General features: G+C 43.4%; 2 protein-coding genes across 3 annotated transcripts in view; both read left to right on the top strand.

Moving 5' to 3' along the window:
- The window catches only part of LOC114912578 (guanylate-binding protein 1-like), a 91,982-nt gene that overhangs the window by 3,196 nt on the left and 61,237 nt on the right, over positions 1 to 27,549 (top strand). The window lies entirely within an intron of this gene.
- Positions 735 to 13,444, top strand: LOC114909093 (guanylate-binding protein 1-like). 2 transcript variants are annotated; one of them, XM_029245930.1, is made up of 10 exons: positions 735 to 922; positions 1,032 to 1,159; positions 2,729 to 2,838; positions 3,215 to 3,420; positions 3,943 to 4,185; positions 4,707 to 4,981; positions 5,073 to 5,285; positions 6,172 to 6,274; positions 11,755 to 11,879; positions 12,625 to 13,444. In XM_029245930.1, the coding sequence occupies exons 1-10, from the start codon at positions 751 to 753 to the stop codon at positions 13,162 to 13,164; spliced, it is 2,115 nt and encodes a 704-aa protein (XP_029101763.1). In that variant the 5' UTR covers positions 735 to 750; the 3' UTR covers positions 13,165 to 13,444. The 2 variants fall into 2 exon arrangements, with proteins under 2 accessions (XP_029101763.1, XP_029101764.1); XM_029245931.1 differs by lacking the exons at positions 11,755 to 11,879; positions 12,625 to 13,444 and adding an exon at positions 10,913 to 11,448.

Here is a 27,549-nt window from a genome sequence, read left to right as displayed (position 1 = left end):
AGTCCCAAATCCAAGAGAAAGGAAAATTACAGGTCTTGATTAAAATAAGCTATCTTAAGCAATTAAAAATACACACACACACACACACACACACATTTTTGGAACCGCTTGTCCCATATGGGGTCGCGGGGAACTGGAGCCCACCCGGCAACACAGGGCGCAAGGCCAGAAGGGGAGGGGACACACCTAGGACGGGACGCCAGTCCGCCGCAAGGCACCCCAAGTGGGATTCGAACCCCAGACCCCCTGGAGAGCAGGACCCGGTCCAACCCACTGTGCCACCGCACCCCCTTGCAATTAAAAATATATACAATATAATATTTAAGCTAAACCACCTTACAGGCCATGACCATGTCATTGTATAAAGAGGAACTTTTCTTAATTTTGGGGTTCAGTGATAGGAAGTGGATAGTGTAATTTATAGAGTAAGAGCGGGTGGAATGTAGGTAAAGTGGTAGTTTTTGTCTTGCGGAATAAAGACTGGTGGACAAACTTGATGACTTGGGTGAAAGTGTGTCAATATGTCCTGCTATGCAATTCTAAAATCCACATTCAGTGGTTAAATGACAAAACTTGGAAGGGGTGTGGGAAATGTTTTATACTGAGGAAATCAGAATTTATCAAATGGTCTTCCAAATGATAGTCCATCACATCATCTATTGCATTGTTCCCTTGATTCTTAAAAATAAAGATGCCATTTTATGGTTCAGTCACTGCAGGTCAAGACAGCGGGCGCCAATAGTGACAGTCATGGAGTCCCCAGTGTGTCTGATTGAAAACATTGATGGGACCCTCAGAGTGGTTCAAGAAGCGACAGAGTATCTCATGAGGATCAATCAGCCAGTGGTGGTTGTGGCAGTGGTAGGACTGTACCGCACTGGCAAGTCTTACCTTATGAACAAGCTGGCTGGCAAGAGGAAAGGTGGGGCTGATTTCCACTCGTAAAACTATGAACATGTGTATACCCATGCCTTTTCTTGTTCTACTAGTAATTAATCCTCTGTTCTGAAGAGTCTCTTTGTTCCCAGCAGGATTTGCCCTGGGAGCCACCGTACAGTCCAAGACCAAAGGCATCTGGATGTGGTGTGTGCCTCACCCAGTGAAAGAGGGCCACACTCTGGTGCTGTTGGACACTGAGGGACTAGGAGATGTGGAGAAGGTGAGGAACTGATCATAATATATTTTTTAGTAAACATTAAATCAAAAATAAAAATAAGTTAGTAATCTATACATGTCAGACTGCACACAACCAGTTTCTGCTCGAAATCTCCAAGAAACACTTTTCTGACACATGGGCAGTCGTGAAATACCGAACAAAAGAAATAAAAACAAAAGCACAGAAGCTACAAAAATAATAGGGGGGGAGTATTGATTACAAATCCACCTACATGCATGTCACATTTAAGATGAAGGACAGTTATCAGTGTGTCAGCTGTCAAAGAGGTCTGACAAACAACACCTTTTTGTAGTCTTTCGTCATCTTGCGAGAATAATACGTTCCATTTGTAAATTGAATTCTCATCAGTCTAGGACATTACCATTCGTTTCAATGGTTAAATATGATACATTCCGTAGCCTCAAAGCTGACACCTATTTATACTAATGGAGCCATGTTACAGTATCAGGAAACAAGTGGCTTTAGCAAACAAGGGGCAGTGGAGGTTCAGAACATAATGTAGCATCAGCCAAAGTGTAACTGTAAAGATCACATGGTGTCACTAATCTCTGTACTCAGTAACATGGTGGCAATAACTGTACAAGTTTCAAAATTAATGGGTGGCTGATTACTGTTTGAATTTTGCCAGGGAAGCAATGATGAAAACGATGACTGTCTATTTCAAATGAGGAAATGTCGCAGTAGAACAACGGAAGGCAGATGTCACGCGCTTCCCAAAATCTAGGCAGGGCTGTCATTTGGAAATTTCTTGAACTTCTGATAAATTTATAAAACCCATTCTGAAGCAAACACATGAGAATTGGAGGTCCAAGCAGGAGAACAAAGCAGTATGGTGTAATGAGTTGTATTCTACACTTTCAGAGATCAGGACAAGTTAGTTTTTGGATTGAAACCAGAGAGTTTCTTAATGCCACAACATCTGTTGCAAACTTCCTATATATAGTTTGTCTTCTGTATTTGTTTGTGTGTCCATCCTATGGGAATCTGTGTATGTCAAAGAGTTTATCTTTGTATAAGTGCAAACATTGTTTCTTTACTGCGTTTTCATACCAAAGCAACAGTGGCTCCATACATACACTTCAGGTGGTTCAGAATTTATTTCTCATGAATACCAGCATGAAGTTGCATACCTTCCATGTCACGGCAAGTTGCCAAATGTGAATATCGTTGATCATTTGGACAAGGTGTTGAAAATCTGCCTTTCACATAGACCTTCAACACCTCAGTTTCTTTATAAACTAGAGTCTTTGCTTGACCAGTGCTGCAATATCCACCTGCAAGTAGTTCAACACTTTCAAGACACTGTTCCAAGAAGAAATGAAACAGTTTTGAATTCAAAGTATTACCAAAATTTAACTTGCATATTTTTCTATATTTTGTATTATTTGCAACCAGTGTTTTTGGTGTCATTTAAGAACTTTGTTTTTTATTCTTTTACATTGTCATCTGCATGTTTCCAGGGAACACCAAAAGATGAACAGACTAGACTCTAACTGTAATTTAATAAAATTTAAATTTATTTAACCTGGTGATGTGGGCTAACTTCTTCAGGGTGACCAGAAGAATGATGCCTGGATTTTCTCTCTTGCCATCTTGCTGAGCAGCACTCTGGTGTACAACAGTCGAGGCACTATAGACAACCAAGCTGTGGAAAACCTCCAGTATCCTTTTGTTGAGTTATAGTACAATAAAATGTGTGCTCAACTCAAAGAAGGGTTGGCTGATGACAGCTGTATCCATCCCAGACAAGCTTACTTCAAGAAAACTGCCTTTATAGATCACTAGTCACAGTTTCTGGTTGTAGTTTGTGTAAAAGGGCTTTAAAGAATGTGGGATTTGCTCATTGTGATGTAATAATTTACTTTGATCTTTTGCGTTAAAATGCTGAAATAGAACAAGAGTGGGTAATACTGTTCAGTGCTATGTGTGGGACAACATACTGTGTTTTGAGTCACAACCAGGAAGCATCAAGACATTTTACTGGTTGTAAGTTGAACCAGAAATCTCCAGCAGGCCATCGTTCCTCAACCTCTGCAGATACGTCACAGAGTTGACAGAACGGATTAAGGTCAAAGCCCCCAGTGCTTCATCTGCCGAGGATGATGATGCAGAAGACGCCCAGTTTGTTCAGTTCTTCCCCAGTTTTGTGTGGGCTGTGCGGGACTTCACTTTGCTACTGGAGATAGATGGGAGGCAGGTGAATGAAGATCAGTATCTTGAACATGCACTGACTCTTAAAAAAGGTAAGAATCATGCTACACGTGATTATATATCAGTGATGTTAGTGCTACACTAGTCCATTGGCTTGTTTAAGTTTCATAAATTCACACTGAAAAAGAACAGACCCCGGCAACGTTTGATACGGTAGCTATTCCTGCCCCCCACTGGCTGATGTAAGGATAACATTCTTACACCACTACCTCATATACTGTATAATATATACATAGTTGACAATATTGTAGAACCAAAACATTCCATCTTAACTGTCTTTAATATAGAGTGATGCAGAATTTTAAATTTTAATCTTCCTAATGTCATACTTTCAGTTTCTCTCAAAAGTACTCTTATGCATAAATCTGAAGAGTGGAAAGGATTACAAGATCTGTGGAGAATTTAGAAGAGTAGTTTTTTTTCGACTGCAGTCATGTCTACATTATGATTTTATTATTCTAAGTACCTGCGTATTACGTTTGAGTAAGCATTTCAGTTAGACCCACATTTTTCTTTGTTCTAACAATGACCACCACTTTTTTCTTTTACCATAGGCAGGGACAGGAGGACAGTTGATTACAATCTGCCACGGGAGTGTATTCGTAATTACTTCCCAACCAGGAAATGTTTTATATTTGAAACCCCTGCACCCCCAGAGAAAATGGCACACCTCGAGTCTATGACGGAAAGTGAATTGAGTCCATCATTTCAAGCAGTTGCTTTTGACTTCTGTAACTACATCTTCAAGGAAAGCAGCGTGAAAAAAGTGAAAGGAGGGCTTCCCGTTACAGGAAGAAGTGAGTCCACAGTTTTCAAATGAATACTTGTACTTTGTGTGGTGTTTGACTTTTAATTTGTACCAGTAATGTAACAAATTTTTCTATATTTTAAAAAAATTACGAGGAAGGTGATTAGGAATCGTGGCTAATCTGGTAAAGTTGTATGTGATGAAATTGGTTCATATGGTGGGAAGGAACTGCACTTAAAAATCACACGTTTGCATCTAAAGTGTCTCTTTCTGCTAATGTAATGCGCACAGTGTATTTTCTATGAGATATATGTGCTTTGGAGAAAAGCGTCTGCTAAATGAATCCATGTAAATGTAATATGACTTGTCATATTAAATAACAGGGCTTTTGTTGAGACAAACTTTTGACATTTACTTTTATAGTCAAAGTATGTATTCATAAGTGCTCTTTTCTGTAAATATGTAAAGTAGTGATTTGTTTTAACAGTATTTTACACCCAGGACATTATTCCCCCCCCCCCCCTTATGTTTACATACATGAGTTGTTCATATGGTTTCAACATGTTTCAGTGCTTAGCCACCTGGCCAAGACCTATGTGGAGACTATTGCTAGTGGTGGTGTGCCTTGCTTGGAAAATGCTGTGCTCACAATGGCCCAGATTGAAAACCAAGCGGCTGTTGAGGAAGGCTTGCAGGTCTATCAGAGGGGCATGCAGGGCCTGACCTTTCCAGTAAGCATGGAGGAGATGTCAAATGAGCATAGAAACTGGGATTCTCAGGCCACCAAAACCTTCATGAGTCGATCCTTCAAGGATGACAGTGGCGAGTACTTGAAAACTCTAGCGGTAGGTTTGAAGCCCATCCGGCTTCTCACGACATCACTACCTGTGACGTAATGCAAATCCCCACTAATTCATTGTTGTGTTGGTCTTGCAGGATGCCATCAATAAAGAGTATGCTTCTTTTCTCCTCAAAAATGAGGACATGTCTGAGAAAGTTTGCAGGCAGCTACTATCAGAGTTGTCTGAGGATATGGCCAACAAGCTGAAAAATGGGTTTTATGCTAAACCTGGTGGATATGAACTTTATTGTTCAGATCATGACAACCTTGTTGCTGAGTATCGCAAAAGGCCAAAAAAGGGCGTTAAGGTAGGTATTATGGATAAATCATTTCCTGTGGTTGCTCAATTAATTATGACTTTAGCAACTGTCACCTAGACCCACATATATGAATGTGCAAGTCAGCCTAAGGGAGAATGTTTAGGTGCTCACACCTAGGCTGTTCGTTGAATTCTCAGAATCAGGAACCGCTGTTGCATCACTGATATAAGTGGATGGCCTGTTTAATATTAAAAAATCCAGCTGAACATATGAGAACAAACTGTTGCACCCACACCCACACACACACACACACACACATTTTCGGAATCGCTTGTTCCATACGGGGTCGCGGGGAACCGGAGCCTACCCGGTAACACAGGGCGTATGGCCATAAGGGGAGGGGACGCGCCCAGGACGGGACGCCAGTCTGTCACAAGGCACCCCAAGCGGGACTCGAACCCCAGACCTACCGGAGAGCAGGACCCGGTCCAACCCACTGCACCACCACGCCCCCCCCCCCCTTATATGCACCCATATAAGTTTCTTTATTACATACATTGTATAAAATTGTTAAAATCAGTATTTGGTCTACTTTCAAATTCCAGTTGGCTACAGTTTTATGTCTGAATGCAAGGTCAAACTCATAGTACACTGCATTTACTGTATATTGGTAAAGAATGCTACTAATTGTGTGATGTCTTGTTGGCCTTTGTGATCATTTTGAAGCAATTAAAGTACTTTAATGCATTTTTACAAACAAGCTTTCATATTTCTATAGAGGTAACTTGTTTTTTTTCCTCTAAGTCCAATTAGGAGAATCTCTAGTGTAAGTACTTTGTCATCCTCCTACAACATTGAGAATGAATCTAACTCCAGGAAACTCATATGAGAATACACACACTAATTACTACAAAATAATAAATCTGTTTTACAGGCAGAAGAGGTCTTGGAGAACTTCCTGAAGGAAAAAAGTGTGGAATCAAATTCAGTTCTTCAGGCTGACAAGAACATCAGTGAAAAGGAGAGGAAAATACATGGTAAGTGCCTTTGCAAGTATTAATTGTTTACTGAATTGATCTACACTTTGTTTTAAAACCTTTGTTACTGAGGATGTACATCTCTGGAATTTGGCTGAAGTGACTGATCTGCAGGTAACTGCCAATTCTTTCATGCAGATCTTCAGAATAACATACCCATGCCAGTTTATTCATAATGGGAGATGGATTTTTTGCATGTCACCGACAACAACATTAAATCATGTGGTGCCTGTAATTCAAAATTTTGTTTAAAACTTTGTGCTTTTTAAAGAAATACTGTTCCATGTCTCTTCATAAAGTCAAAATGCATGAAGTTAATTTATTTTTACACAGTCTCTTTTTGAGAAGCAATAGTTCTGTATGCTGATCATTGAGTAATGTAAAACAATTAATCTTGGCTGCAGCCTAAAAAGAATCAGAATCAGAACGAGCTTTATTGCCAAGTATGTTCGCACATACAAGGAATTTGTCTTGGTGACAGGGACTACCACAGCACAGACAGAATGACAGTGACAAGACACAGATGAGAAGATAGAGTATGTGAGCAAGGGATAAAAAATATTTAAAAATATAAAGTACCCAATATACAAAAATAGTACAAAAATAGTCGCTAGATACAAATGCAAGGGAGTGTAAGAGAAATGTGATAAATAGTTATAAATATAAATAGCATTATGTATTGCACGGTTTACTCTCTAGGGGAGAGATTTAGGTGTTCATGAGGTAGATGGCCTGAGGAAAGAAACTTTTCTTATGCCTGGCTGTCCTGGTGCACAGTGCTCTGTAGCGCCGGCCAGATGGCAAGGGTTCGAAGAGGAAGTGGCCTGGATGTGAGGGGTCTAGAATGATTTTGCTCGCCCTTTTACTGACTCTGGACGAGTGCAGTTCTTGGAGAGCTGGGGGGGATGTGCCGATGATTCTTCCAGCAGTCCGAACTATCTGCTGTAACCTTCTGATGTCTGACTTCGTAGCTGAGCCGAACCAGACAGTTATAGAGGTGCAGAGGACGGACTCAATGACTGCGGAGTAGAATTGCAGCAGTAGCTCCTGTGGCAGGTTGAACTTCCTCAGCTGACGAAGGAAGTACAACCTCTGCTGGGCCTTCTTCACGATGGAGTCTATGTGGGGCTCCCACTTCAGGTCCTGTGAGATGGTGGTGCCCAGGAACCTGAATGACTCCACTGTTGCCACAGTGCTGTTCATGATGGTGAGTGGGGATAATGCTGAGGTGTTTCTCCTGAAGTCTACGATCATCTCCACTGTTTTGAGCGTGTTCAGCTCCAGGTTGTTATGACTGCACCAGACAGCCAGCTCTTGGACCTCCTGTCTATAGGCAGACTCGTCGCCATTCCGGATGAGGCCGATGAGTGTGGTGTCGTCTGCAAACTTCAGGAGTTTGACAGAGGGGTCTTTCGCGGTGCAGTCGTTGGTGTACAGGGAGAAGAGCAGTGGGGAGAGCACACATCCCTGGGGGGCTCCAGTACTGATTGTGCGAGTTTCGGATGAGAATTTTCCCAGCCTCACTATCTGCTGCCTGTCTGTCAGAAAGTTGGTGATCCACTGACAGATGGAGGTGGGCACAGAGAGTTGGGTTAATTTGGACAGGAGGAGGTGTGGGATGATGGTGTTGAAGGCTGAGCTGAAGTCCACGAACAGGATTCTCGCATAAGTCCCTGGTTTGTCCAGATGTTGCAGAATGTAGTGCAGTCCCATGTTGACTGCATCATCCACAGACCTGTTTGCTCGGTAAGCAAACTGCAGGGGGTCCAGCAAGGGTCCAGTGATGTCTTTCAGGTAGTCCAACACCAGTTTTTCAAGTGACTTCATGACCACAGATGTTAAGGCGACAGGTCTGTAGTCATTAAGTCCTGTGATCTTGGGTTTCTTTGGGATGGGGATGATGGTGGAGCGTTTGAAGCAGGAAGGAACTTCGCACATCTCCAGTGATCTGTTGAAGATCTTTGTGAAGATAGGGGCCAGCTGGTCAGCACAGGTTTTTAGGCAGGCCGGTGAGACACCGTCTGGGCCTGGTGCTTTCCTTGTCTTCTGTTTGATGAAGACCCGACGCACCTCCTCTTCGCAGATCAAAGGTACAGGAGGGGGGGAGGTGGGGGTTACTTGAGTTGTTAAGTGATTGGTGGAGAGAGGGTCTGAATGGGTGTAGGGTGTGAGGCAGGGTTCATCAAACCTGCAATAAAACTCATTCAAATCGTCGGCTAGTTGTTGAGTTGACACGGTGCTGGGGGGTGGTGTCTTGTAATTTGTGATGTCTTTCATGCCTTTCCACACCGACGCAGGATCGTTGGCTGAAAACGGTTTCTTCAGCTTTTCAGAGTAGTTTCTCTTAGCCACTCTGATCTCTTTTGCCAGTGTATTTTTGGCCTGTTTATACAAGACTCTGTCCCCGTTCTTGTAGGCGTCTTCTTTGGCCTGACGAAGCTGTCTGAGTTTTGCAGTGAACCACGGTTTGTCATTGTTGTATGTTAAATGAGTCCTGGTAAGGATGCACATATCCTCACAGAAACTGACGTATGATGTTACAGAGTCTGTGAGCTCATCCAGATCGCTAGCAGCAGCCTCAAAAACACTCCAATCGGTGCACTCGAAGCAGGCTTGTAAGTCCTGCTCTGCTTCCCCAGTCCATCTTTTAACAGTCCGTATTACAGGTTTAGCTGATTTCAGTTTCTGCCTGTAGGTCGGTATAAGATGAACCAGGCAGTGATCAGAGAGCCCCAAAGCTGCCCGTGGAACAGAGTGATATGCATCCTTTACTGTGGTGTAGCAGTGGTCCAAAATATTACTGTCTCTGGTGGGACATGTAATATGCTGTCTGTATTTTGGCAGTTCACGGGAGAGATTTGCTTTATTAAAGTCCCCGAGAATGATTATAACAGAGTCCGGGTGTTGTTGCTCTGTGTCAGTGATCTGGTCGCCCAGCTGTTGCAGCGCTGCGTTCACGCACGCTTGCGGTGGAATGTAAACACTTACGAGGATGAAGGAGGAAAACTCCCGCGGCGAGTAGAAAGGCTTGCAGTTGAGTTGATGAAGAGCGCTTCTAGGTCGGGACAGCACATTTTCTTCAACGCTTTTACATCTGTACACCACCTTTCGTTGATGTAGAAGCATGTCCCACCGCCACGTGATTTCCCCGCTGATTCCGCGTCGCGATCCGCTCTGAACAGCTGGAAGCCCGGCAGATGTAGCGCGCTGTCCGGGATGGCTTCATTCAGCCAGGTTTCCGTGAAACACAGAGCAGCAGAGTTTAAAAAGTCCTTGTTTCTTTGGGACAGGAGGAAAAGTTCGTCCATTTTGTTGGGTAAGGAGCGGAGGTTCGCCAGATGGATACTAGGCAGCGCTGTTCTAAAGCCGCGCTTTCGGAGCTTGACAAGCGCGCCGGCTCGCTTTCCGCTCTTGCGCGTCTTGGAGCGCTTGGAGCGCTTGAGCAGCGCCGCTGCACCTCCGACTACAATGTCCAGCAAAACGTCAGAATAGTCGAAAACCGGTAAAATGTCGGGTGGTGTGTATTGCCGAATGTTCAAAAGTGTGGTGGTATAGATGACAGAGCATTAAAATTCCCAAGGTTGGATCTTGGGCTTAATGGTCAACTGGCTGCAGAGCTCCTTTTGGATATGAGAATGTAGTTACAGTTACTATTCCATTCAATTCAGTTTTAATCTAGAACTCTTCTCAGCAAAGTTACACAGAGCACAAAAAATAAAACACGTTTGGTTGTCACAAGCGGCATGGTGGTGCAACAGGTAAAGTGGAAGTCTCAAGCTCCTGAGCTGCACATTTGGCCAGAGTCCAGCTCGGGGTGTGTGGAGTTCGAATATTGTACCATGTTCACAACACAAAGGCCTGCAAGGAAGAATTCAGTGGTAGACTAGTTCCATACACTCCATCTGAACTTGATGAGACTAACGCTTACCTTACAGGTGACACCGGTGACAATAGGAAAAAAAGCAAGAGAAAATACATATGGAATGTAGTTTGTGAAAATATATTGGGTGTGTGTCCTTGTTATGCTGTCTGGTACCACAGTAAGCCAGAGGTCACAGTTCAGATGTGAGCTTTTGATTGTGACAAGGAACAAAATGGTGGTGGAATGAGAAGAGACTTTTTGAAACTGTTGAAATGGGGACGAGGTTGCAGGGAATATCTCGTGTATTTGAAAGGGGAAATTCTTTAGTTGACACACACCTTTGTGTGTAACAATTTAATTCTCTGCTTACTGGAAATCTGAAATTCCTAGCTGTTGGCTAACATCTAGTTGAGCAACTTTTCACAATTATATTTTATTGGCTCACTCACTGTTCTATTGCAACAGATAAAGGAATGTTATCACTGTGCTCATGGTGATTCATCATTCCTTCAGGACTATTATACAAGTTAAACAGTCACTATTTCAGCAGCAGGCTTTAAATTCTGTGGCATAATTTATCATCATTCAAATCTCAGCTGAATAATACAAAACTCAGAACTGATTGAATTTACAATAAAATGTCAGTAATTAAAATGCCAGTAGAGTTTTTAAATAAAAACTGCAGACTCTACTTTCTAAAATCGCAGGTAAAGTTGTTTTCTTCCTACTCCACTTTTCTCTCTCCTTTCCTCCCATTATTATAACTGAATAAACAGAAGAAAAGGTGAAAGCTGCCATGTTGGAACAGGAGAAGAAAGCTGAAGAACAGAAAAGGCTAGAGTTGGAAAGGACCCTCCAGGACGAACGTAGGAGTCAGGAGGAAAAATTGCAAATGATGAGAGAGAAGATGGAGGAAGATTTGAAGAGCCAAAGGAAGGAGGCTGAGAGAGCTGTGGAATGCAAGCTCAAAGAGCAAAGGGATCTCCTGGAGAAGGGTTTCAAGGACAAGGCTGAAATGATGAGTCAGGAAATTGAAAATCTTAAGGCAGAGAGACCCAAAGAAGACAAGTCGGGCAATTTTTTTACAAACCATCTCTTTCCGCTGATAGGTCATGGGCTCCAGGCATTGTCCACTGTCTATCAATACAAAGCCCTGAAGAAAGGGTTAGGGTTTTGAAAGCAGCTGTGTTCCCTGCTTTTCTGCATTTATGGCATCAAAAGGTGTAACTCGGAAACAATTGTAAATTGGAAAAACTGAGATTCTATGTATATGTTATCAAATTGTATCAATAAATATGGTGTACTCAATGTTAATTTGCCTTATTTAATTTATAATACATTTAAGTTTCTGAAACATCAATGTTAAACTCTTAGTGATTCTTAAATTATCCTCAGCAAAGTCTTAACTGATGTTTCCATTGCTTGATTTTTTTTTTTTTTTTTAATAACCAATATACATTTTGCTCTCCAGCATTACTGCTTTTTATTACATTCTTAGAGGGTTTAATTTTCAAGGTGAACAAATCCGAGGTCAACACTGACCACCAAACTAGGGATTCTGGAAAGAACTGTGCGAGGTGGGAGATATCATTTCCAGTCCTTGTGTCTGTTGTCACAGAAGAGACGCAGAGAGCAGTTGTGTTTGAGCAGAAAATGAGGAGAGAATCAGAGCAACGGCAGCAGGCAGAAAAACAGCTGGAGGATGAGAAGATACGTTTCCAAGAGAACATTCGCGCTCTGGAGGTAAAGCCAGACCATTTTTTCAGCAGAACATGCACATTTCATTCTACACAAAGGAAATAATGTAACATCAGTTCTGGTTTAATTTTTTGTTACTTTCTCAGGCTCTTTTAATATACTACTAGACCTGACAAAGATAATTTTTAACAAAAAAAAAGATGCATGTATAATGATAATTGGAATACTTTTTCACATCACAGTATGCACTTCTGTAAAACATGAAATATTTCTAATTTTTAGTTGCACGTCGGGTATAGTGCTTTATTAAATTTTTTTTCTTTAAAGATATCTAAAAAAAATTTTAAAAAATCAACTTCTGTTTTTTTTCTCTCTCTCTTTCCTGAATTACTGTTAACCTCTCTACGATTCTATACGCTGTTACTCAAGTTCTGTCCTGAAGACTGCAAGGGAATTTTTACTGTAACATAGTCACGATGCCAGTTTTAACCTGCTAAATGGTGTGGTATTGAACACCAGCTGAAACATTGACATAGCCCAGCAATAACATGAATGTCCAGTCTCTTGGACTGGAACTGGACTGAAACTTTTAATATTCCTCAGTATGCTGATACCCACCGACATTATTTCAGTGATGTCCTGTGAATGCTGTGATGAGTTATTTTATAGTTTTGGATTGTGTTGCGAGTGGTATTTATAAAGCCTTAAGATGGGTGGTTATTGATGAATATGCCCATTTAGTTTAACTCCAAATGATAAAAACAATTGTTTGCTGCTTGGTCTTTCTTAGGAGAAGATGGTACATGAGACAACTCTAGCTGAGGAAGAGATGGCGTGTGCCTTGCAAAGCAAGCTGCAGGAACAGGAGCAGCTCATGAGCAGAGGTTTTCAAGAAAAACAGGCAGTCATGCTGGAGGAGATCCAGAAGCTTCAAGAAGAGATGAAAGAGGCCAAGGAGAGACAAGAAATGGATCGTGTTGAATTGATTAAGAATGTTACCTCTGTCATCTCTGAGGGGGTCAACCACTACTTGGAGTATAAGAAAATCCGTGAGCAGCGCAAACTGCTCGCCCAACAAGACCAGGTGAAGTTTAACATGTATCAGAGTAGGCCACATTTCAGCAGAAGGGGTGAAAACTCCAACTTTCAAGGTAGTCCACATGGCCCTGACTTATCCAAGAATCATTTGAAGGCTCAGGGGGGTCCAGAGCCAAGACAACAAAGTCAAGGGAACACTAACCAAGGCCCTAAACAGACAAGTTCTTCAAAGGCTGCCTCAGGGACTGAAGGTGAAAAAAACATGAAGCAGAAAAAAGGTACTTCTGTCTGAAAAGTTCTCAGTTAAGGAAACTTCAAGAGAAAAATTCTGATTGCATTATAGCACTGACCAAATGAAAAACTACAACTTGTACATAGAAATATTCCTTTCTTAAGTCTACAACTTGTTTTGCAGGGTTTCTCCGCCTTTGTCTGAGAGAGTGAGAAGGGTTGATGGGTTTTAGCCATCGTAAGCTCAGAATTTCTTTTAAAATTGTAATCTTCAAGGAAAAGAGTTGGCATCCCTGGTCTGTAGTATCATAAGAGCTTGAGATCACTTGTTTAGTGGAAGGCTTATTCTAATGGAGGGGGGGTGCGGTGGCGCAGTGGGTTGGACCGCAGTCCTGCTGTCTGGTGGGTCTGGGGTTCGAGTCCCGCTTGGGGTACCTTGCGACGGACTGGCGTCCCGTCCTGGGTGTGTCCCCTTCCCCCTCCGGCCTTACGCCCTGTGTTGCCGGGTAGGCTCCGGTTCCCCGTGACCCCGTAAGGGACAAGCGGTTCTGAAAATGTGTGTGTGTGTGTGTGTGTGCTTATTCTAATGGTTTCTTTTTTTTAAAAAAAAAAAAAAATCCTTTCACCCATCTCTATGGAAATTTCAGAACTGTTTTTAAACATTAATAAAGGTAACCCCATTCAAGTTTCAGAAGCCTCATACTGAGTCCAGCTTTGTCAAAATAAGACTTAGGTAAGTTCTAGATGTCAAGTGAACATTAAAGTTAAGGTTTTAATGCATGAAATCTAAATTGTAACACTGCAGTCTTGAAATAGAATGTTTTATGTAATGCAATACAATGTTCCTCTCTTAGTCAGCTTGGGATCAAGGGAGCAGCACTAAGATGGTTTGAGTCCTACCTATCTGACAGATCCTATCAAGTGGTCTGGCGGAGCTCTCCTTCTTCCTCTCTCAACCGGTGTCCCAGAGGGCTCAGTATTGGGTCCTCTTCTCTTCTCGATCTACACCTCCTCCCTCAGCCCGGTCATAGCCTCACATAGATTCAAATATCACTGATATTCTGATGATACCAATCTCTTCCTTTCCACCTGGAGCGTCAGACATTTTCACATGCATTGCTGCCTGCCTGTCGGACATCTCTGCATGGATGTTTGATCACCACTTCCAGCTCTGCCTCTCCAAAGTAGAGATTCTTCACCTCCTAGCTGGCCTGTCCTCCTGTCACGATCTATCAATCAAACTGGACAACTCACTCATTTTGTCTAACTCCTCGGCCAAGAGTATGGGAATAACGATTGACTCAAGTCTGCCTTTCTCTTGGCACATCGAAGCCACAACCCTGTCCTGCCGATACATCCTCCATAATATTCCTAGGCTCCGTCCCTACCTCACAACTGACTCGGCCCAACTACTGTCCAGGCCCGGGTCACTTTCGGTCTGGACTACTGCAACTCTCTCCTGTGTGGCCTCCCTTCTACTACCATCAGACCTCTGCAGCCAATTCAGAATGCTGCTGCACAAGTTGTTTGATTTGCTAAAGCATTCCCATGTATCTCCTCTACTCATTTCTCTGCACTGGCTTCCTATAGCTGCCCGAATCCAATTCAAGACCCTGGTTATTGTCTAAAAATGCATCAATAGAACTGCTCCCGGCTATTTACAAGATTTGATCAACCGCTACACCCCAGCCCGACCCCTTCGCTGGTATACTTCTGCTTGATTGGTGGTCTTGCGCATGAAAGGTAAAACACAGAGGTTCTTGTTTCTGACTCCGTTGTGGTGGAATGACCTTCCCCTCTCATTCTGAACTGTAGAAACACTGTCTACATTCAAGAAGGGTCTGAAAACTCACCTTTTCCAGACCCATTTCGCAAAAGATCTCTCCAGCTCATGTGCGGTCTAAAAGTTATGCACAGTAACTTTATGATCTTCCCCAGATAGGCCTTTACACAGCCACTACTGCCGCATTGTATGTGATTGTTTGTGTACCTTACTCTTTAACAAAAAAAAAAATTTTTGGTTGGAGGTCATCAGGATTCATCTACATTTACATTACATTTATTCACTTAGCAGACACTTTTCTTACAACTTACAATGGATACTATGTAGTGCTACTAGCCCACACACCTTATTTACCAAAGTGACTTAACACTGCTAGATACACTACTTACACTGCGTCACTCTTCCATACATCAGTAAAACACACTCTCTCTGTGACACACACTCATCTATCCTCCATTTTATGCACCTACTCGATGGATTAACATGGGCTCATCAAGTGGATAGTAACAAACTAGGTTTACTTAAGGATCAAGACTGCGGACATGTCTCTTTCTCTTAATGTAAGGCACAAATTGTATTTTTGATGAGATGTGCATCACTTTGGAGAAAAGCGTCTGCTAAATGAATAAAGGTAAGTGTAAATGTTTATACAGCATTACCTTTATGTATTTAGCTGATGCTTTTGTCCAAAGCAACTTCCAGTGAACTCTGTGTAGTGTTATCAGCCCACTCACCTTATTCACCAAGGTGACTTATGCTGCTGGATACACCTGCTTACAATGGCTCACTCATCCATACATCAGTGGACCACACTCTCTGTCACTCACACACTACGGGTGAACCTGAACAGCCTGTCTTTGGACTGTGGGAGGAAACCCACGCAGACACGGAGAGAACATGCAAACTCCACACAGACTGAGCAGGGGTCAAACCCATCAAACCCACGTCTTCTCGCACCACCCAGGCGCTGTGAGACAGCAGTATTACTCACTGTGCCACCTTAAGCAAAACAGATTGCTTTCACGAACATTATCAAATTAAATTTTCTAATCATTTTAAGAAAGCCTTTAAATTCCCATCATACAGAAGCCAGCATTCAGAATCCAGTAAAAACATCTCCTGTATTCATAATTGTTACTTTGTTCTTTTTTTTAAAAAAAAACTTATGAAATATTTTTTGAGATTTTAAATTTGAATTGTGTAATGTTCCAGACACTGTTCCCTTTAAATAGACCAAGAAAATTGATATATCAGTAATGTTTTCTAAAGAATTTTCCCCGAAATGAATATGGGCATAATATAAAACACTGAATGCTTTTCTCTGATAAAGGCACATTATAATAGGGATGCTACTTTGTGAGAGGTCAGTCAGTCAGTTGGATAGTCAAAAATAAATTCTACTCAAGTATGTAGTTACTTGTATTCTCCATTGTTTATACTGTGGCGCGCAGCGCCGTTGGTTTGAATGGGGCGAAGAAGGATGCAAGCATTAATCTCAAATGTTTTATTGAACACGGGGAAACATTCAAACATTTATTGAACGGTCTCGGTCTGAGGGCCCCGTTTCCTCCATGACCTGCGCGTCTAGCCAGCCTTCCCAACCTGCTTAGCGCCCCCAGGCTCTCTTCTCTTTTTCTCTTATTAGCAGCTGCAATTTCCCCCTGTGTGTCACCCAAATCCAACCAATTACAATAAACACATTTCCTGCTAAAACACAGTAACTGTCACGACCCCCAGGGGTAATACCCCTACAGGCCAGAGGAGGCGCCACTCCCTGCCACTGACCCAGAACAGAGCACCTGTTTGCAATCTCATAGTTGCTGAGGCATAAAAGGAGCAAGCGGTGAAGGACCGATTGTGGATTCTTAATCAGTGTTTACATTGTGCTGGGCTTGCAATCAGTAGTCTCTTGTTTCCTCAGTTTGTTTCATAGGTGTTTATGTTCCGGTCTCAAGTACCCGTCTTGTCAACTCCTGCCTCTTGTTCTCTAGTCCTGGTCCAGTGTTCCGGTCCAGTGTTCCAGTCCGGTGTTTTGTCACGTCTCTGGGTTCAAGTCGTACTCACAGATTAGCATTTCATTGGTCGCTTTTTTGGATTCTGTCCAAAAAACCCTTATGGAAAACGGAAACAAAAGAACGTTTACCCTGCCCGGAATAGGGTCACCGGGACGTGCCCCTGGAGCCAGGCCTGGGGGTAGTGTTCCTAGGCGAGTGCCTGGTGGCTAGGCAGCCTATGTAACCTGGCCGGGTTCAGCTCGAAAAGGCATCATGGGGGGGCCATGTGGGCCCACCACCTGCAATGTCCAACATGGGGGTCGGGTGCAATGTGTACCGGGAGGGGGTTGGGTGGCGCATGGTGTCGTGGCCCCTCGCGACAGAAACAGGCTCTTGGTACGTGGAATGTTACCTCACTGGGGGAGGAAGGAGCCAGAACTAGTGCGGGAGGTTGAGAAATACCAACTAGTTATAGTTGGGCTCACCTCCACTCACAGTGTTGCCTCTGGAACCAAACTCCTCGATAGGGGGTGGTCCCTCTCCTACTCAGAAGTTGCACGGGGTGAGAGGCACCGGGCGGGTGTGGGGATACTCACAAGCCCCCGGTTGGCTGCCATAAAGTTGGAGTTTGTCCGGGTGGATGAGAGGATCGCCTCAATGCGACTTAGGGTCGCAGAGAGGAAAACTTTGACTGTTGTGTGCTTATGCACCAAACAGCAGTTCAGAGTATTTGGTCTTCTTGGAGAGGGTGGGTGGGGTTCTGGACAGGGCCCCACCTGCAGACTCCATAGTCCTGCTGGGGGACTTCAACACTCACGTTGGCAATGACTGGGAAATCTGGCGGGGAGATTGGGAAGAATGGCTTCCCTGATCTGAACCCGAATGGTGAAATGTTATTGGACTTCTGTGCTAGCCATGGTTTGTCCGTAACAAACACCATGTTCGAACACAAGGATGCTCATAAGTGTACTTGGTACCAGAGCTCCTTGGGCCAAAGGTCAATGATTGACTTTGTAGTCGTTTCATCTGACTTGAGGCCACATGTTCTGGACACTTGGGTGAAGAGAGGTGCTGAGCTGTCAACCGATCACCATCTGGTGGTGAGTTGGATTAGATGGCGGGGAAAACTGATGGACAGACCTGGTAGGCCTAGGCGTTTAATGAGGGTATGCTGGGAACGACTGTTGGAGGACCCTGTCCAGAATGATTTTAACTCACACCTCCGGGAGAGCTTCTCCCATGTCCTGGAGGAGGTAGGGAACATGGAGTCTGAATGGACCCTGTTCAAAACCTCCATTGTGGAAGCAGCCAGGCACAGCTGTGGCCAAAAGCTTGTTGGTGCCAGCCAGGGCGGCAACCCGAGAACCTGCTGGTGGACACCGGTGGTGAGGGAAGCCGTCAAGCTGAAGAAGTGGCTGGTTGGCTCTGGGGACTTCTGACTCAGCAGACAGGTACCGGCAGGCGAAAAAGGCAGCAGCGACTGCGGTTGCACAAGCAAAATCCAGGGCGTGGAAGGGGTTTGGGGATGCCATGGAAAACGACTATCGGTCGGCTTCAGACAGGTTCTGGAGAACCATCCGGCAGCTCAGAAGGGGTCGGAGGAGCTTCGGTCAGGCTGTGCTCAGCAGGAGTGGAGAGACTCTGACCTCTGATGAGGCCTTTGTCAGGAGGTGGAAGGAGCACTTTGAAGAACTCTTAAACCCGAGTGATATGCCTCCCTTACACGAGTCAGGGCCAGAGGGTTCTGGGCTATCGGAGTCCATTTCCTTGGCGGAAGTCACTGAGGTAGTTCGTAAACTCCACAGTGGCAAAGCACCGGGGGTGGATGAGATCCACCTGGAACTGCTTAAGGCCCTGGATGTTGCAGGGCTGTCATGGTTGACACACCTCTGCACTGTTGCATGGACCTCGGGGACAGTGCCTTTGGACTGGCAAACTGGGGTGGTGGCCCCTATCTTTAAGAAAGGGGACCGGAGAGTGTGTGCAAACTACCGGGGTATCACACTTCTCAGCCTCCCTGGGAAAGTCTATGCCGGGGTGCTGGAGAGGAGGCTCCGGCCAATAGTTGAACCTCGGATTGAGGAGGAACAATGCGGATTCTGCCCCAGCCGTGGAGCAGTGGACCAGCTTTTTACCCTCTCGCAGATAGTTGAAGGGGCATGAAAGATCGCTAATCCAGTCTATATATGTTTTGTGGACTTGGAGAAGGCCTATGACCGTGTTCCCCGGGAAATTCTGTGGGAGGTGCTTCGGGAGTATGGGGTACCGGGACCACTACTGTGGGCCGTTCGGTCTCTGTACATACGGAGCGAAAGCTGTGTCTGTATACTCGGCATTAAGTCAAGCCTGTTCAATGTGGATGTTGGACTCCGCCAAGGTTGTGCCTTGTCGCCACTCCTGTTTGTGGTTTTCATGGACAGGATATCAAGGCGCCGTCGAGGCCAGGAGGGCATTCTTTGTGGGAGTCGGAAGGTGACATCTCTCCTTTTTGTGGATGTTGTCCTTCTGGCACTGTCACATGTTTGCCTCCAGCATGCACTGGAACGGTTTGCAGCTGAGTGTGAAGCGGTTGGGATGAGGATCAGCACCTCAAAGTCCGAGTCCATGGTTCTCTCACGGAAAAGGATGGCATGCCCCCTCCAGGTAAGGGGAGAGAATTTGCCCCAGGTGGAGGAGTTCAAGTATCTTGGGGTCTTGTTCACGAGTGAGGGGAGAAAGGAGCGTGAGATCGGCCGCAGACTGGGAGCAGCGGCAGCAGTAATGCGGTTGCTCTACCGGACTGTAGTGGTGAAGGGGGAGCTGAGCCATAAGGCGAAGCTCTCCATTTACTGGTCAATCTACGTCCCTACTCTCACTTATGGTCATGAACTTTGGGTAATGACTGAAAGAATAAGATTGCAGATACAAGCGGCTGAAATGAGCTTTCTCTTCAGGTTGTTCAGACTCACTCTCCGTGACAGGGTGAGGAGTTCAGACATCCGGGAGGAACTCAGAGTAGAGCTGCTACTCCTCCACATTGAGAGGAGCCAGTTAAGGAAGTTGCGGGGGACAGGGGCGCCTGGGCCTCTCTACTCTCCCTGCTGCCACCGCGACCCTATTAGGGAGGGAGGGAGGGATGCAGGGATGGAGGGATGGATGGATGGATAGTCACTTCGGGGGGGCGTGGTGGCGCAATGGGTTGGACCGAGTTCTGTTCCCTGGTGGGTCTGGGGTTCAAATCCTGCTTGGGGTGCCTTGTGACGGACTGACGTCTCGTCCTGGGTGTGTCCCCTTCCCCTTCAGTCTTACGCCCTGTGTTGCCGGGTTAGGCTCCCCGCGATCCCGTATGAGACGAGCGGTTCAGACAATGTGTGTGTGTATACATAGGGTTCGGTACTATCAGTGCTTTCAGGCATCCGCTGGGAGTCTTGGAACATATCCCCAGTGGATAAGGGGGGTCCACTGTACTTCCCACTAGGATATTAGACAAAAAACAATACCAAAATGACTTTTCAGGAAGGAAATTTTATTCCATTTGACTCTCAAAAATAGTAAGCAGTCCACAACAAATATTTTGTCAAAACTTGAAACAACCTGAAAATCTGCATTTAAGCTGAAATATATGAGCAGTAAGAAAAAAAGTGCAAGTATACTGTATTTTGTGATTAGAAAAAAACTATAATTTTCCCATATAGACCAATTAAAATACAATAAGAATATGTAGACAATGCAAAGCTGTTTTACAATGACATGACCTGTACTTTGTAAACAGTGTTGAACACAGGAGATTTGTATGCATTTTGTGTATGGAAAAATACCAAAGACCAGATTTCAATGGAATCATTTTCACTGGATGAGGACAATAGAGACCAGAGGCACTAGCATGAGGAGGATGCTCTGCATGATGCGCCGAGCATCATTGCACAGGTTTCCTTCACAGCAGTTCATGCTGACACCAACGCCGAGGCCAAGTTGTGCTGACAAGTCACTGGCAGCAGCACAAATATTTGAGAGGACACAGCCTTTCATGGTCATTTCCACACCCTGTGCAGCAACTGAAAAAGAAAACAACTAAATGAATAGAGGGACTTGAAAAATGGTGATTTTTTTTTTTTTTTTTCTTCTCACTATGAAATAGTTGAAATATGCTTTAATGCCTTTTTTTGCTATTAAAGAATGATATCTCCTGTTATAAAAATGCAACAGTTTCAGTGAGGTTTCCAGGGGTCATTGCTGTTCAGTGTACTGAGAGGTGAAAGAAGTTGGAAAATAGGACCAGTGATTTTTATTCATGTGAATCATTTGTTTTTACTGATTGATTTACGATGGACTGGTGACCCATCCTGGGTGTGTCCCCTCCCCCTCCAGCCGTATGCCCTGTGTTACTGGGTTCAGCTCCGTGACCCTGTATGGGACAAGTGGTTCAGACAGTGTGTGTAGCAATGGGTGTTGATGGGGATAAAGAAAAGGTTGCATTCTTGTAACTGAAATATGCACTAAAATAGTGGGGTAAGATAAGCTAATTTTTACTTATCTTGTCCTCTAAGCAAGGACAAATGAGAAAGAAGTAAAATGAAAACATCTACTTATATTTCAGGATGTCTGCTATCAACTAAATTATAAGAATGCATCTATGGCAAACAGCCTTGGAAATATGACTTCTCAAGAAAAAAAATCAAGTGGTCATGTTGCTCAGCTTGCCCCAGGTTAGGGGTAAGTTGATCCAAGCCACTAGGTAAATTGAGCCATCTGGGTGTAAATTGACAATCAGTCTTTTTAAGTTTAAACTTGAGCATAATTTAATTAAAGAAGCAGCTTCACAGAACAGACTGGCGTCCCGTCCTGAGTGTGTCCCCTCCCCCTCCAGCCTTACGCCCTGTGTTGCTGGGTTAGGCTCCGGCTCCCTGCGACACCGTATGGGATAAGCAGTTCAGACAATGTGTGTGTGTGTGTGTGTGTAGCTTCACAGTTTTGAACTTGTGAAAAACCACCAGAGCTTAACAAACAAACATGCCACAGTTAGAGCTTCAAGACCACTGCACAACAGAAACAACTATTCATTCCATTTATCAAGGTTACAAGGAAATATGAATTGTTGCTCCCTCCTTGAACTTCCTCCAGCCTTTTGAGGTTGAGGTAGCTTCATTAGCACATCACTCAGTGGAAAAGATGCCTCATCATTTAAACTGAACGCAATGGTGGGTTTCTCACTGCCAGTGCTACTCTGGATTTATCTCAGAAATCTTGCACTCACTTCGTCAAACTCAAGGCTCTCAACCAAGCCAATGTAATGGTAGCTCCTAGATTTGGTCGCAAAATTGACTATTACAAAGTCTCCTGACAGATCTGAGCTATCAGGTTCACTTCTCTCATCCTCAAAGTTCTCATACTCAGTGTCATCAAGTGGGATAGGAACATCACAGTCCTCAGAGCTGCTGTACACAGAATTTTTTTTCTTCTTTGATTTCTTCTTGAGCTTTCCTTGTTCTTTGATGACTTTCTTTTTTCCCGTTCTGTTTATTTTTCCTCTCTTGCTGAGCCCCTTCAGTTTCCTGTTTTTCAGGTGTAACAGTCAGTATCCTTGTTTTTATGGTCAACAAGATTTTTGATATGGTTTACATGCTCCCTCTATGTCTCCTCTGTGAAGACCCTCTTTGTTTCTGCTGTTCCACTTGACCCTAAAGTTTTTACTTCCTTTACCTCCTTCTTTTTAATGTACCTTTGCAATGTTGACCGGTCAGTATTTTTGTCTTTTGCCACTAATCTGATGGATTTTCCACCCACGGCATCAGTGAGTCATGGGTCATCAGTCATCAATATAGAAATAAAGGAGTATATGGCCTAATTTACCAATGTGTCAGGAGATTGACAGAGAAATTAACCTAACATTGAGTGCTTTTGAGACATTTCTTCAGTGCTGGGGGGATTCAACAGCTGTGAGGCAGAGAGGGAGTTTGTTTCACCACAAACTGTTATTGAGGTTCCTACTTTTCATTATTTAGAGTCCACTTTTAAATAAAGAGAAGTGAAAGATTTTTCATTTCAAATATATTAAGGCTTGTAGATGTCTGATACTTGTTTAAATGCTGTTGAGTTTATGTGGCTGTTAGCATGGTATACAGAAAAGCCCTGTATGTGTTTCCTCAAGTGATATTTAAACAGTGCTTAAAATATAAAACTCACTTTCACTATCTGGTCCCTTTCACTGTCTCACTCACGCACACACTCACTCAGCCATTCCCACACCACAGGCAATTTTATCATCACCAATTCACCTGTACTGTATGTCTTTTGATTGTGGCAGGAAACCCACACAGACATGAGAAGCGCAAGCAAACTCCACACAGACTAAGCAGATCCAAACATATGCCCAAACATTGTGAGGCAACAGTGTTACAAGCTGTGCTACTGTGACACTATACTGTAGCGCGCAGCGCTGTGGGTTTGGATGGGGCGAAGAAGGACACAGAGGCAGTGTTCATTTCGAATGTTTAATTGAACACCGGCGCACAGGGAAATAATGCTCTCGGTCCGAGGACCCCGTTTCCTCCAGGACCTGCACTTCTAGCCAGCCTTCCCAGCCTTCTTACCGCCCCCAGGCTCTCTCCCTTTTCTCCTCCTGGCAGACACAATCACCCCTTATATTCCCCGTACGTCACCAAAAGCTAACTAATTACAATAAACACATTTCCCGCTCAAACACAGTAATGTGGGTCGTTGCAATATTATAAAACTCTGTGCTGAATAATCAATGGATACTGGACAAGCAGAGAAACTCACTCCTTCCATTGATGTCTTTTTGTATTGTTTTCTGAAATGTACATTGATATGGGGACAAGCATCTGATAAATGAGTGGATGAAAGTGTGACATTAAAGACAAAATATAATGTTTCAAATATAGTTACAAATATAATGATTGGATTTATAACTGCTGCTACAATGTTTGCTTTGTCTCTCCTTCCTTACTGCATCTCACAATAGTTGAGAATAAGATTGAGCCTGGATTGTAAATTTACTTATTTCCATAATATATGATAGATCAGAGATACTAAAACAATTTTCCATTTGAGAAAATTCAGACACAAAATAGTCAGCAATGCAAATTAAAAATCTCACCAAAAGTTCAATATACTCAAGACTAAGGCCTATGACCAGTAAGAAAAAAGAAGTACTGTGAGGGTATGGACGACGGATGGAAGCAGCAGTGGAGAATTGAAGTAGTGGACCAAAAGGTTTATTTCCCTTTACTAAAAAGTATTCTTCAAAACACATAAACCCTCAAACAAGTACAAAACAAACATAAAGTTATAAAGAACATGAGGCCTATGAGCCATGGGCTTAGCCCTTATATCAACATTAATGCATAACTCTCCTATTCACTGCATGAGAGTAACTACATAAGTTTGTATCAAGCTCCCTCACTAGTGCCCTAATACAAACCTATATAGCAATAGCTCCGCCCTCTGATTATACCATAACAGCCTCAATTTATTTCAAAATACATTTCCCCCAAAAATTACATCTAAAATAAATACTTAAATACTAAAACATACAAACAATACTAACACTTTTTACTATAAAAAATCCCTACATACATCTTATAAAAACATTTCACACTACACAGTAAAACACCCCTGCCTAGTTGGTTGTGCCCAAGGACTCCCCCCTAGATATACCCCAAATAGTTGAGTCCATTGGGTTTCCAACACAAGGCACCAAACACAACAGAACACCAGACAGCTACAGGGTAAGGAAAAGTCTACAGAAATGTTCTTCTAAAAACAATAAATACATTCACTCCACAACAGTACACATATCTTTATAAAAGAAATATTAGTTAATGACAACCAGACAGATACCGGTAGGCCTTTCCCGGCACCCAATCTAGTTCAAACAAACAGTGTTAAATGGAAGACGAAACCAGAACAAACAATATAACAATACAAGATAAAATGCATGTGACAGGCAATAGCAACAAGGTTTAGCGTTACATTGTTGGTACTTTGCCGGCATCTTGCTGATTCCTTGGAACAACTTGCCTGTCACAGCTCAGTCTGTGACAAGTACATTATATTTTCTCTCAAAATTATTGAATAATGCAATAAATAAAAATACAATCATCCCATATATAAGTGATTTAAAATGGAGGTATAGACAACGTCAAGCAGTATTACAATGATACAATTTGTACTTTTTAAACAATATCTAACATAGGAGAGGTAGAAATATTTTGTATATGGTTAAATGCCTGAAACGACACTTTTAAATGTTTCTAAAAAATACACTTTCTGAAACTCTTTGTGTAAGGGAACAAGATCCTGAATGTATGCAAATCACTGTGCGGCCCGGCCTGAACCCACACTGTATTCACCCAAGGTGACTTACACTGCTAGATACACTACTTAGAATGGGTCACTCATCCATACATCAGTGAAGCACACTCTCTCTGTCACTCACACACTATGGGTGACTTGGTCACGAGTCCACCGGAACAGAATGCCTTTGGACTGTGGGAGGAAACCCACACAGACATGGAGAGAACATGCAATAACACAAACTTTTCTCTTTTTTTTTTTTTTTTATTTTCCTGAAGGGGTGTGAAGCGTGTTCGTGAAACGAAACCAAACTGGCAAAGTAGTTTGACTTGAAGTCAGTCAGCGCTGCGCTCTTTGCGCTCAATCCCGGCAACTGCAACCATGATGTTTACATTTACATTCGCATTTATTCATTTAGCAGATGCTTTTTGTCCAAAGCGACGTACGTCATCTCAACAACGGCACAGTTTATTCATTACATTAAGAAAAAGAGACATAGCAGCTGCAGACATGTGTGACTCAAGCAAACCTAGTTTTTTACCTACCGCTTGCTGAACTGAGGTTCATCGTTCAAGTAGGTGCATAAAACACAGGATAGACAAATCCTGATACCCTCCTACCATTTTTTTTATTTTTATTTTTATATTAAGATACGCAAGCAAGCAAAAACAGTGCCAGAGTAGTGGCTGATAAAAGGCTTTATCTGGTGATGGTCGTGAAGTTGGAGGGGGTGCGGTGGTGCAGTGGGTTGGACCACAGTCCTGCTCTCCGGTGGGTCTGGGGTTCGAGTCCCGCTTGGGGTGCCTTGCGACGGACTGGCGTCCCGTCCTGGGTGTGTCCCCTCCCCCTCCGGCCTTACGCCCTGTGTTACCGGGTTGGCTCCGGTTCCCCGTGACCCCGTATGGGACAAGCGGTTCTGAAAATGTGTGTGTGTGTGGTCGTGAAGTTACGGTGCATTAACATTTACACTGTACATGAGCTGGAGAGATCTTGGGCAAAATGGTTCTGGAAAAAGGTGAGTTTTCAGACCCTTCTGGAATGTAGACAGTTTCTGCAGTTCTGAATGAGAGGGGAAGGTCGTTCCACCACAACGGAGCCAGAACCGAGAACCTCTGTGCTTTACCTTTCATGCCTCATGTTATTTGCCTATAAGAAAATGTCAGCAAGCAGCAGTGGTTCTCTAAGCACACAGTGATGACCACACTAACAACATTTCACCAAACAAAGTCTACCAAAATTGTCTGAGTTGCCCTGCTAGATGTAACTTATTTCAGAAATGTAAAAATGTCTGACTTTTGAATTTTTTAACAAGTAGGCCAACTTTAATGTTGGAATTACAAGATGTATACATAGGACAGAAGACATCTCGTGCGGTTTTGGAAGCTTTGGGTTGTTTGGGGGCATTTAGTGAGACAGAGCTTCCTGAGCTGGATGTGACTCATTTCTCTGTAATATGGGGGTGTCAAGCAGGTGCCCAGGCTCCCACCAACCTGGCATGGGCAAGCAAGCTTGAAGTACAGACAGATGTGATAGGTCTTTCCACACTTGACCATCTTTCATGCATTTTGGATGGAATACCAACAAGTTCCAGACTTTTTTTTTTAAAATTAAAGATTCAAAAAAGAACCCTAATATGATTGCCATTACCAGTGACTTGAAACAGAAAAATGTTCAGTTTTCCTCTTACTGCGGCATTTAGCTTTAACATGCTAAGCAAGTTTTGCACTGCTGTTGACTCATATTTACTGCCTGGAAACCAAAGCCCAAAGTAACTGCCATGCACAGTCAGGCTATGATGTTATCAGTACTAGTCACAACCCCTTCCCCTACCCGAACCCTTTCCCAACACAGAAAAGCTCTGTACATTTCCTCAACTAGTAATCAAACAGTGCTTAAAACATCACAGAGATCACTTTTAACTAAGCGCCTGTCCTAGTCATTCTCCAGATAGTCTGCGACCCTCACCCTGTCACGGAATCACTGGGCAGGTACACCCTGGATGAGATGCCAGTTCCTTGGAGGGAAGCCATACACACACCACAAGCTATTTTATCAGCACCTGAACTGCATCTATTTAAATCATGGCAGGAAACTCACACAGACACGAGGACAAGCAAACTCCACACAGAGTGAGCAAATCCAAACATTTGTTGATGTAATGCAATTTTTGTATTTTCTGAGATGTATGTCGCTTTGGAGAAAAGTGTCTGCTAAGTGACTGACTGAATATATGACATTAAAGACAAGATAAAAATGTTACAAATATTGTTATGTATCTTACAAATATTGTGATTGATAACTGCTACAGTGTTTGCTTTGTCTCTCCTTCCTTACTGCATCTCACAATAGTTGGAAATTTTGAACGTTAATTGCA

Source organism: Scleropages formosus, chromosome 18, assembly GCF_900964775.1.
Source record: "Scleropages formosus chromosome 18, fSclFor1.1, whole genome shotgun sequence".
Classification (NCBI taxonomy): domain Eukaryota; kingdom Metazoa; phylum Chordata; class Actinopteri; order Osteoglossiformes; family Osteoglossidae; genus Scleropages; species Scleropages formosus.
Note: the sequence above shows the minus strand (reverse complement) of the source record. Positions and strands in the feature narration are given on the sequence as shown.